The sequence below is a fragment of the Prinia subflava genome, chromosome 4 (assembly GCF_021018805.1).
Source record: "Prinia subflava isolate CZ2003 ecotype Zambia chromosome 4, Cam_Psub_1.2, whole genome shotgun sequence".
Lineage (NCBI taxonomy): Eukaryota > Metazoa > Chordata > Aves > Passeriformes > Cisticolidae > Prinia > Prinia subflava.
In genome coordinates this window covers 68,107,750-68,120,752 of record NC_086250.1, presented here as the reverse complement: position 1 = coordinate 68,120,752, position 13,003 = coordinate 68,107,750, and the positions used below count along the sequence as shown (strand labels likewise).

General features: G+C 37.1%; 1 protein-coding gene across 5 annotated transcripts in view; it reads right to left on the bottom strand.

Annotated features, from left to right (window-relative positions):
* The window catches only part of USP6NL (USP6 N-terminal like), a 110,969-nt gene that overhangs the window by 7,160 nt on the left and 90,806 nt on the right, over nt 1-13,003 (bottom strand). For all 5 annotated transcript variants that reach the window (XM_063397054.1, XM_063397055.1, XM_063397058.1 and 2 more), the window contains 4 exons: nt 11,203-11,297; nt 9,611-9,676; nt 9,424-9,523; nt 7,141-7,293 (listed from right to left, as the gene is read on the bottom strand). In XM_063397054.1, coding sequence (XP_063253124.1) covers nt 7,141-7,293; nt 9,424-9,523; nt 9,611-9,676; nt 11,203-11,297 — 414 coding nt within the window. The remainder of the gene's footprint in view (nt 1-7,140; nt 7,294-9,423; nt 9,524-9,610; nt 9,677-11,202; nt 11,298-13,003) is intronic.

Sequence of the window (13,003 nt, the reverse complement as noted above, 5' to 3'; positions counted from 1 at the left end):
GCAGAGGATAACCAAATTACCACCATGCACATGACTACAATGGGACACTCTTCAAATGCACAAAGGGCATGCCAACTGTGTCTGGGAATGCTTTAAGCAATCCACTATCAGCAATAACAGCAAGAAACCAATGATGCTGCATGAAAGCATGCTAGCAAGAAAGAAAGCAAAAAGGTAATAAAAGCAAAAAGCTGAGGAAAAGAAACCATAATGCCAAAGCAAACAAAAGAAACCAACCAACAACAAACATCTCTACCTGAAGAGGTACACGAGCAGCTCACAAGACAAGCATGCAAAAGCATCAATTCCTTCAAGCCCCATTTCTTTTCTCTATCAGTTTTCCACTCCAAATCTGCCTAAATCCTCATGCACAGCTCTCAACCACCTCCTTCAGTACTTCAGCTACACTCACTATTCAAACTCCTCAGATTTGAGCACAAAGAAATTTTATTTGGATGTTTTAAAGGAAATTCAATTGAGTATCTGTTTGTGTTGATGATCCAAGATCTGAGTTAATTCACTGTCTGGACATATCTGTCTGACTGAGAAACAGAGAAACTGTTGAATTCTACAAGAAGTACTTTGGGAACAAGTGCTTTTCTATACAATCTGTGATGTTTACATACAAGAATTGAAAGCATTTTAAAACTAGAAGTTAAGAAAAAGCTGTCTTGTTCAGCTGCGACTATTTTGACCTGTACAATCATCAGAATGTCCCTTTGTCCTCTGAAGTGATCTGGGCAGTGAGATTTTTTCTCAAGTTGCCAGTATTCCTGTGAGATATGGATATTTCTACTTTCATTCTTCTCTCCTTCCTTCCTTCAACAGAGTAGGTTTGTAGACAGTTTAGTTACTGGCTTTTCCCAAAAACAAGCACTATAATGGCTTGTATCCAAATTTATAGAGCAGAAACTATAGATTTTCTGTTTCTCCTTTAAAAGAAAGGTAGTGATTTAGTTGCCTTCTATGCAGTATAGCACAAAATAAGCAAACAAAGGAAATAGGGTGAGAAATGGGTGAGGAAGGAGAGCAATGGAAGTAGAGGAAGACAATTTAAGCAAAACAAGAACAATCAGGTGCTTGTTTGCTGTTGGTAAACATATACCCTGACATGAAAAGGAGCAAAGCAAATACGAGCAGGTCTGACTGTTCCCCAAAAGATAAGAAATACAAGCCATATTAAAGAAAGTTTGTCTCTTGACTTCCTCCTGCTCAAATAAGCCTTGGCCACCACCCAGTGGAAGTCGATCTCCACTACAAGACTTTTACAGATAATTGCTTCAGGAGGCACTAACAGCCTCGTGCATCGAGGAGCAGACATATAATTGGAGTAAAGTGCTTTAAGTGCTCTCTCCAGTGAATAACAGTCTAGTCCTTAATTTCAGCACCAGAATACATGCACTTTGACTCTTCTAACACAATTTTCAAGGATGGTAATGGTCATAAAAACAACTCTTAAAATGACATCTTGAAATTTTGTGTTTATTTTCCATCAGTGACATCCCATCTTCTTCAGTTTACAAGTCCAAGAAAAAGTTAAAGAAATTTAAGTGCCTGCACTAGAAGCTCAAGCTGCTGTGTGAAAGTCAACCTCTGCTCCTCCTTCCTGTATATGCCATCACTGGCAAAGGAGCTGCTAAATGAAATACTGCTGGACAACTTCAAGGGAGAACTAAAAGCACTTTTTGCCTCTCCTGCAGCTGTGTCACTTTTATAGTACTGACAATAAGAAAAACTAATTTTATAAACATCTGCATTCAGATAAACAACAGAAATCTTAATAGATTTGGTTATTAGCCAGAAGATACAGGTTGCACATCTGTAAGGTGCCCTTGTAAAAACGAAATTTCCAAAATTAACCACTGCTTTACACTCCTAATTCCACATTTCTTCCAGAAAATAAACTTTCTTGAAAAGTCAGTTTTAAGCAGCAATATGAACAATAACCAACACAACTATCTGGATCATGTGTTTAAAGACCATGCAAGTTCTAAACAGTAAAGATTTTTAAATGATGCAAAGTCAAAGTCTAAAACTGCTAAGGATTTTTACTATATTAGTATAACTCCACGTATTATTTTAGTTCATAGTCTTGTAAAGTAGTTGCATCACACAAGAAACAAGGCAGAAAAAACAGTTTAGTTGATTAAAGCATAAAGTGCATTGTCTGAAATAGCTACTTGTGTATTCTTGAAGTACAAGAGAAAAATCCAAAATTCCTCTGAAACAAAACACAACCAAAAGAAAGATACCATCAGAAACAGGATAGTCGAGCTGATTTACGCATTTCTATTGCTTTGGCTGTCAAAAGGCTCATTAACAGGAGAGAACAGACATTATTTAATAGATTACTGAGGTAGTATACATTTCTGCACTATCACAGATGACTGTGTAAAATAGATCATTGCATAAAAGATACTGATAATAAATTTAATAACATGTAACCTCAAAGATAAATATCAGATGAACATTTTAAAACTTATGGCAAATGCAAGATTCAAACTTTTCTACTTTTCCCTGAATACAGAAAAGATTGGGAAAACTAGAAGAACTGCAGTTTAAAGTTAATCACAGGGACACAGGCAGATTCCAACTTTGCCAACATTGCTTTAAAATTAAGGTACAAGACCTTTACCTTTGATTTAAGGCCTTCAGCTTCTGCAAAGTCTATTAAACTTTCAGTCATAAAAATCCAATCCAGGACCCCCCTGCCCACCCTTTTCAGGACCCTTATATTAAAACACAGGTGAGAAACTGTCTCAGGAACAGACCTGAGGGGCTTCACACCTTGAAGGTGGGCCTGGCTGTCTTGTTTACAAAACACTGGATTAATAAACTATTTTCAGCAACATATTTTTAATATGGAACTTTCACTGGTAAGCACTTCTGTTTATTGAAGTCAGACACTATAAAAATCTATCCATATATAAATACTGTTTATTAAGCATTGCATTATTCATGTAGTCCTACAGGAAAAAATCGCAGCAAAGCTAGAAATTCTATCCATATCTTGTGAGCATTTATAGGATTTAGCTGCTGTTTTAAATAACAGACAAGGAAACAATTTGCATCAAGGAATTTTGGAAACCAATGATGTATACCAAGAAAATTCTTCTCATTATGGTCTTAACATCACCCTTGAATTAAGGAAGAGATTGTTGAATTTAAATTGGATCTGGCTCCAGGAGAATATGTAAAGTCACACAGACTTAGGTAAGAGTGCTCTTCAAGAACCAGCCAGGGTGTGGACATCCTTCATCACATTCCAGGCAATCTAGAAAATACCAAATGCCTTTTCTTCTGTTTGAAGCTGTGTCAGAGAGGTACCTTCAAGGAGAGTTTCTATGTACAGCTGTCACAGCCTCCCTTCTCCAAGGTCTCTAACAGCACAGCTCCCCAGTAAGAGGTGTGCTTACCACACAGCCCTCTGTCTCCAGAGGCATGGAACAGAGGGATGCCCCTCCTGGGTTGTAGGAACAACACTGGAGTTGCAAACCACCCTCTGGAGGTTGTAGTTGCTACCCTACCCTGGTCAGTACCCGACTAGAAATCAGCACAGAAAGGAAGAAGAATCCATGGCCTTCCTTATGCAAAACAACCCTGGTATTGGCAAAAACAGCTCACTGGCATCCAAAATTAGCAGGATCCCCTTAACACCTATGTCTTCTGGCTGGACATTTTAAGGGTTTTATCAGTGAGAAAATGTTAGACAAGTCCCTTCCTTCTCTGCTCTGAAGGGAACAAGGAGCTCCTTAATTCAGCGAGAGAAGCCATGGAGGAAGTGAGCCAGAGAAAGCTACATCAGGCATAAATAGACATCCACTTTAAAGTAACACAAAAGTTATTACCTCTTTTAATATCCTACTGCAGCTTACCCTACTAGGGCAGGAAAATCTATACAGCCTAACAAAGGATGCCAGATGGAAAATTCCACTGAGCTTAATTAGCTCACTGCTATTCCTGGATGACTGATACTGATGCAACTGCAAGATGAAGATTTTTTTTTCTTTTTCCTAACATGCACTTTTACTTTAGTTCTTAAAGGTGTAATTTCTGCTCAGTGTTAAAAAAAAAAAGTGCAAGATAGGAAGCAGTGCTTTGATTTCAGCTGAGAAAACTAAAATAAACATTATTTTCTCAGGCTACAGTAATACTTAAATGAGCAGGCTGGTATTTTTGTGGCTCTATCACATATCATAGTTTCATATGTTTGAGAAGAAATTAGAAGAAAAACAGTGAAATTCGAGGTAGTGAAGAGAGCAGAGCCAGACATTTGAATGGAGGTTGCCTGGCCAGCTATTGGCAGCCTGTGGGACGGGAGAGTGTGAGGAGTCTTCACCTGGGGAGGAAGAAGCAGCAGAAACAATGTATGATGAACTGACCCCTAATTCCCTGCCCCCTGTGCTGCTGGGAAGGAGGAGGCAGAACAAAAATGGGAGTGAAGTTGAACTCATGAAAAAGGGAAGAGTGGGGGAAGTTTTTTATGAGAATTTTATTTCTCACTATCCTATTCTAATTTAATTGATAATAAACTCAGGTAATTTCCTCAGGTCAAGTCTGTTCTGCCCATGATGGCAATTTGCTGAGAGATCTCTCCCTGCCCTTATCTAGACCCACAAGTCTTGTTTTGTTTTCTCTCCTCTGCCCAGCTGAAGAGGGCAGCTGGTATCCTACCAGGATCAACCTGCCACAACATATGAGCAAAGCAGAATATCTAGAGAATGTTCAGAACCTGAAAAAGAATACTGCTTGAAGACAGTGATGAATAAAACCAAAATTAAGAGAGTGCAGAAAATTTTAAAAAATAAAACCAAAGGCTTACGAAATTCATACAAAGAACAAATGAGGCAGCCTCACTCAAGTGGAGATGACAGCAAACAAATCAGCTGGATTCCCAAGGATTAGGATGAAGGCATTTTATTTTTAGTCTGTGAAAGGTTAAATAATGTTCCCTTCTACCCCTAGCAAAAACATACAGAAAGGCTTGCCCAGGTTAATCTGAAATGAAAAAGGAAAAAGTTCAATTCCAGTACCAAAATACTCTTCACTTTGGCTTTGCTCTTCTTGTTTTAAAATTGTATTAAACCTTCTCATCCATGTTCAGGGGAAAAAAAACAACACACCGAAGACATTTGTTACTGATTTTTCTTTAGCTACCAAAGTTAAGAATCAATGTGGCCCGAACACTTGGCATGCTGTCAGCTCCCTGTACCAGAAGTTACACCTAAGGGTGCACGGTGTGAAACCAAACTACATCCCACTGCCAAAGTGTCTCGGGAAGAAAAGACAGTCACCATTCTTTGCTGCTGGTATCCACAAGAAGAATGAGTGAGTCTCACATTTTCTGTCACAAGGATGGTGACTCTTAGGTCACCTAAATCCTCCTGGAATTTTCTATGAAACTCCAGAGTATTCTCAAACAAACTTTCACTTGAAGGCATTTTATGTTCTACAAAGACAAAGGCCTTAAAACAAGTAACTTAAGAACAGACTTTCTGCCTTCTGCATCAAGAACATTTGCAGTAAACTTTCTATTTTCCACAGAAAATCTTAGTCTGACTTACATGGATGTGATTTTCTAGGCTGGAAGATACACTACCCCCACCAAGTAGCAAACTACAAAAACCTTTCCCAATTCTTCCCCTACCACAGTTTCAAGTGGAACTTTTCACTGATAAAATTTACTTTACCACATCCATAGAAAAATCTATGCATCTCCAAACAACTGAAGTTGTTGGGATAACCCCCTCACTGCTCAAACAGTTCAGGACTGAACAGACAGGACTGCCATGATCTATCCCTTGGAACATCAGTGTGGAACTGATGCCAGAGGACACAGCTGTCACATTTGTCACCCACTGCACAGGACACCTGAGGCAGCACCTGAGTGAAGTGTAGGGACAAAGAGCAACAACTTCTGAAGAGAAAGTCAAGACAAACTCAGCTTGAGGAAAAAGATGGAGAGATGGTAAAATGGGAATGCTGAGGTGAGAAAGGGGAAGCAACAGATGAAAAGGCAAAGGCAGAAAGTAGACTTAGACCTATTGTGGGTGGCAGAAATTCTGCTGGACAGATTGTACAGAAATTCAGGAACAGGGTAAAATACAGGAATAGGGAACAAGAGAAATGGGAACTCTGAGAAGAGCCAAAATAAACAAATATACAGAACATGTTTAGACTGTATAGGAGCAGATCTGAAGAACCAGGTAAAACAGGTATTTACTTGTGATGAGGATTTCTGACACAGCCCAATACTGCGTGCAACAAATAATGTCAACAAAATAGAAATTTAATTAATGAAAGTTAATTAATGAAAGAATAATTATGACAACAATGCTAGACAGGCAATCTTTATTCTGACACTTCTTAACTTCTGAAAGCTAACCATAGCAACTTAATAAAGTTACTTCAAGGTAAATTCTGCCACGTTTGTAATTTTCTAAAAAATATTTTCTCACATACTTTTCTACAGTTGGCAAGGATAAAGTAAAAGGACTGAATAATCACAAGAAAAATTCTAATTAAAGACTATGGAGATAGGCATAGAAAAGAGAACTGAATCTTAAGAGGAAGAAGAGATTCTATACATTTCATAAGTAAGGCCATTTGAAACAACCATCCCTTATCTGCAACCAAAAAGCACAAAGACTAAAAAGAAATAATGGAAACTATCAGCAAATAGATAGACCAGCTAGTCTATCACTTGGAAAACAATAAAAATCTAGATTTGCCAAACAGAAGAAGCTATTTGATCTGAAGTTTGGTCCACATCTAATCAATCTACAAAATAGTCTGGATTCTCAGACAATGCAGTGTTTCAGACACTTTTGATATTTGATACTCTATCTGAAAGGTTTTATAAATTCAAGTTAATAAAATTACCAGAACAGTATTTTTCACAGTGATTTGCCATTATCTTAAAAACAGTAAAGAAAACACCAAAAGATGAGGAAATTTATGACAGGAAAAGTGGTGATTTTATACTGTAAAATATTTTTGGGTAAAAACTCCCCAAATCTATGCAGTGATGAAGAGGAAAATATTTGCACAGTTTTCAACAGCATTAATTAACATTTTAAAAATTACCAATGTGTGAATAACTCCATATTATCTAGCTCTGCATATGCGCAACTTTCTTACCAGCTACTGGTAAATCCAGCTTTGCTCGTTTCAATTCTGATATAGAATTTTGGAGCTGCTCTATTACAAAGTCATCTTCATAGAAGAAATCCTTGGCTAAAGACTCCTGCAGAAATTCTACAAGCTCTTCCATTTGTAACTTCATCAGATGCTCTATATAAGGAGAAAATATTACATTACACATTAAGATATCTTGATAATGAACACTCAAAAATGTACTTTAGTCATGAGGTGCTTTTGTTTTCAAAGTAGAATGAAAAACACTTGTTAATTAGGCAGATAATGGATTTCTACAACCAAAATCTAAAAATACATGTAAATTCACTTGCTAGTAGCCACGGAAATCCTTTCTATACATTATTTTTTTACTTAGGACGGTGTTTTCCAAAAAGGAACATCTTCAGAAAACTAACTACAAGTCACCCTTCCTTCAGCCTTCTCCAACAGCTTCAGGTCTTTATTTGTCAGCCTGCATCCTCAACTTACAACCACTGCTGTGGATCTGTACAACATACATCATCTCTCTTATTAGGAGCTCTGAAAAGCAGAAAAATATTTTAAAAATCGCTATTTACAGTACCCTCATTCACAACTGAATTAACTCCCAATGAAACGATGATGGCAGTTCACACTTCAGAACCATTGCTTCAGGCTCTCTGAAAATTCAGGTCATATTTTGAAAGTCATTTTACAGTTATCAGATTATTTTTCTTTCCATTTTTACACAGCAGTAAGACCATGTGGATTGCAAGGCTGTAACTACATACCCATGTCATCAAAAGCTTCAGATGTATCATTTCAATATGGAAATCATAAACAAAAAGTTTTGGTGCTGTAATAAAAAGGCTCTTGGCATGTATTCCACAATGACACTGACTGAATAGCTGTATCATCTGTGTTTTTGAGGGGAGACAAGAAACTGGAAAACAAATCAAAATCTGTCTTCTGCCAGCTTTTCTGCCAGCCCTCTCATCTCCTCTGTTGCCGTGAGGTTCTCTCAGTGTTTGATCATGGAGGAAGTTGATGTGTACTTGCTAAGCAAGCAAATCCACACTCAGACTTTTTCCTGAGGTCTTCCCATGAAAAGAGTGGTGAATTAAAAAAAAAAAATCAAATAGGTATCTACTTGCAAATAAAGAAGAGAAACCAAAATGTTAAGCCTAATGATTTCCCTCTAAATGTTTTGCTTTCTCAAGTGCAATAATGTAGAAGGCAACCTTTTCCATTTGTCAAAGTTGTTTAGGAGCAAACTAATGAAAACATCCCAGTGAGACAGTGAGGTAGGATCACCACAGTTAAAAAAGGATAAATTAGCAAGGAAATTCCAACATTGATTGTATGGACCCACACACACCTCTGCATTTACACAGAGTCAAACAACTTCACTCAGAAAGCCCAAGTCCCTCAGGAGTGTTTAAAAGCTGAGCCACAATGCATCCTCCTTAAAAATGCTCAAATTTAGAATTTAGAAGCCAACATCCACCTCAAAAGCTTTTTGGGTCCTTGGAACTTGGGATGCAAAGTCACTTTGGGGAACCAGGCATAGATGTTTTAGACAGTTCTGTTCAAAATCTTTATTTTACTTCACCCAAAGTCAAGAGATGAAGGAGAAGGTCACACAGGCAGACAAGAGATTCTGGATTTTAATTACACTCTTGGACAAGCAATGGTATAAAAAGTGACACAGACTGGTGATTCCTCGTTACTGAGGTATTTTTTGGTAGATTTTCAGCATTTAGTGGCACAGTCTTGATCCTCTGTGTACTTTTTTGATTCATTTAAATCCTGTGGGGGCTAAGAAGCCATTTCTAGACCATGAAACTACCACACCCTTCCCCACTGTTTAGTCAGTAACATACCTGATTTCAGGCCCAAATAACTTTCTTACTCTAATAAATCCTTCTGTTTGACAATCACACTGCATTGGGCCCAGCTGAGATGGAGTTAAGTTTCCCCACAGCTGCCCTCCCAGTGCTGTGCTGTGCACTGGTTTTCAGAAAAGTCCATCTTGTTTTCTCCTTCCCCCAGTCCTGCTGAGGAGGGGAGGGACAGAGCAGGGTGGTGGGCACCAGGACCCAGCCAAGATCAACCCACAACACACACACATCAATACAGCAAAGATTTTTAACTTTTTCTGCATAAAGAATTAAAAATATCTGCCAGAAGCAGCAATAAGGCACATGGGAAACTAAGATTTTCACACATTAAGGTCAAATTACACAAAATGAGAAGAAAACTAGCTGAACCTCTGTTTAAGTTTCAAATGTTTGACACATCTCTTACTTCTGTGCAGTTTCAGAATTGTGTAAGACATAGCAGTGAGAATCCTCTCTCCTTCAAGTATGTAGATATCCCATATCCTGAGGCTTAATGTAAAGGGAGTCTGCAATGACAGAATCAGGCAATGCTGTGAAAACAGTCTGCCCCAAGTCACAATTAAAAACAGCAACAGAAAGAAAAACATACTCACACGATCAAGAAAACACTGGAAAAACCACTTGGTTGTGTAAAAGCTGGTGGGCATATCCTGGGAGTCCTGCAAACAGCACAGAAGTTGGAAAATACTTTCAAAAATCCAACTAATGCCTTGCATTGTCCATGAAAAAACATTTTCCCCTTGAGGCCAATGTACTCTATAGTCACCACAAATAATTAATTAAACTATATAGGACACTGTTACTTCAATCCAACAGATGGAATTTCTGGTTTTTATAGCTTTTCTTCATCAATTTCACCACTTCAAGAACATGCATTTGGAGGTGCTGAAGTATTAATACATTCTGGACTTTTATCATGTTCTGGGGACGGAGGCAGCAGAGGATAAAATTCTCTCTCAAGAAAATAAATCAATATTCTGGAGCAAACCAAGTTTAGGCATTGGATCCATTAAGTCTTTCATTTCTCTGTAGCAAGGATGACAATTCATGCCCAAAGCTGAAAAGACCTCCTTACAAAAATACATATCCACCAGAAATGACTGGAAAACAACCAAATTCTTTGACCACTGGGCTTCTAACATGATGTAGGCTGATAAGGAACTTTATTTCTTGATTAAGGAGCCTAATTTCCCCTAGATCACAGATAATCCATGAGGTATGACACCCATTCAAAGATTGCCAAAGCTTCTCTGCAGCTTTCCATCTGCAGAGGAAACACTGAAATAAAAGCTGAAAAGTTAAGAAATCCTGAGTTTTAACTGTGGGATAACATCATATTCTATGTTGCCAGATTCAGCGTTTCAAAAAATTATGGACCAAATTCCAGAAGTTATAGAAACACTGAATAAGCAATGGGCCAAATCCCTGTGGTTTATGTGCAGGCTTTACTTTTGTCTTTCAGGACTTAATATTGGCTCATTTTAGTGACACATTCACAGGAAGAGATGAGCAAAAAGATGTTGCTACCAGTGAGCATCCCTTACACCATCTTCTCAGAACTGGAGATGGATTCTGGCAGTAGCAATGTAAAAAGGAAATTCTTGATGCCTACTGGAAGGACCTTTTTCTCCCATTAGAAAAATAATTTATTTCTTAGAATAAATAGAGTCAATATTAAAAAAGGCGTATTATTTTCTATTTAAGAGCATTAGAAGAGATAAAACTCTACATGTAGCTTCATGAAAATAGAAGTGTTTTTAAATGACCATTAACCCCTCTTATAAAGGTTATTTTTTTAAACAGAGATTAAAACTGGTTGGTCCAAAGTCATCTCTGTCCAGAGAACCACAAAGTTAAGCATACAACAAAACCCTGATAAAATATTCTAGTATGAGTTTGCTTACAGATGCTCACACAAGGCCAAATAGAAGAACCTTGTCCTTAACTCAGAGGACCAAAGTGAGACAGACACCCAAATTATTCATTCTTAGGATCCAGTTTTATCATAACTTTGTCAAGATGCATCATAACTTTGTCTATAATGAAAATAACAGCACTTCTGCCTCTTAAAACTTCGCGTTTTTTCCTGAGGTTTGAGTACTCTTGATCTAGAGGGTTCACCTGAACTGAAACAAGGTAGAAAGCTGTAAATTAGCATTGCTTGTATAATGAAATAAATACTTACCATATGCTGCTTAAGTTTGGACAAAAATTTCTTCAGTATTTTGTCATGATGTTCCTGAAACCTCAATAGCTTTGGGAAACCAGGAATAAAAAAACCTAAGAAAAGAAGTTGACCATTTAACAGGCGTTAGTACTATAAAATGACATTAAAAAAAGCCATTAAGGCTCCAGGAACATTATCCTTCTATAAGATCACTGGATCTGAGCAGATATTCATAACAATATTTTGATGTCTCCATATAGAAATGCACATACTCCTGCCTAAATAGCTACAACCAATACATTCCCTTAGTGACTATTATTAGCTCAGAATGACAAATGACAGCAGATCCATCAGTCCTACATTAGTCAAACCAATATAAGATCATGTGGAAACCACATTTGAAATTATTCTCTAAAAGAAAACCAAAACAAAGAATCACAACCATCTCCCACTAAAATTGAAATTAGGGCCCAGAAAATCCATGATAGAAGGGCAAACAATATAGGTATCTACTAGAACTCTGCATTGAAGAAAAGACCATAAAAGAGACAAGAGGGATATTCTAGCAAGACAAATATCATGATTATATCCTATAAGTAAAGACTGTGAGCTCACACAACTGAAACAAAGAGCATAAAAAACCCCCATCTAATTGTTTTAGTGATTACACATGGAAAAGGAAAACACTAAACTCTGTTCCAGTTGAGGTATCAGCAGAGTTAAAGTTACAAAAAAACTCATATATTTTAAGCAGTATGAAAACTGGAAGAACAAGTATAGACCCATGATAGCCATGAAACTTAAAAAAAAAAAAAAAAAAAAAAAAAAAAAAAAAAAAAAAAAAAAAAAAAAGAGAGAGGGGAAAAAAAAAGGAATGACTGAAGACTCAAACCAAAATGTAAAGTCTTTCTAGTTATCAATTGCAATTCAGTGCACAGTCACTAAGACACAAGATTTACTACCTCAGATTCATACAGTTTTATTATTTCATAGATACAAATGCAAATTCTACAATCCTTAAATGTCAGGTTGCGTATTAGGAAATTTCAGTTACACAGGCAAGGCATTTGGTTTTTTTCTTACTGTAAACAGTGACTACATCAAAGCTAATTAGCCATCAACAATAACAATAAAGGTTCTTTTTCCATGCAAGGTTGCTCTTTCACATTTACATACACCAACTCATTATCTTGAATTTTTAAGACTACAGAAAGATCAATGGAAAGAGCTTCCAAAAAAGCAGATAATTTTCAGGGTCAGATGTCTGTATTTTATCATTTACAGACTTCACATCACCCATACAATATGAAATACCAGAGAAGCCTAGTTCATCTCTTGATTTCAAGTGGTTTTATACTAGAAATTAGTCTGCCTCATGGGCTGCACCCAAAAAGTATTCCAGGTTGCTGTATCACAGGTAAAAGTAAAAAAAAACTTGAAAAACCTTGTCTGTGGGGAGCAGCTTTTAACCATCCTAATCTTGCCAATATGATTCTAATTTTATTACTTAATTTATTACTTTAATTTATTAAGCCCACCCCACTATTTCCATAGGGAGATGCCCATTTCAGAGAACTATCTGATGGCCAGTGGCATCAAGTGCAACTCTTAAAAGTTTTTCTTCATGGATATTGGCATTTTAGAATTGAAATTACTTAAGCTTTAACGAGTTGACAAACAGCGCTTTAAGCTACTTTCCCTAAAGAAGAACATAGAAAGGGCAAACTGTAATATGACATCAGTTAAGTTAGTTTTAAAGTTTCCTTTCCAGAATCTACAGTGATATTTTACAGATGCACGGTGACATTTAAAACAGATA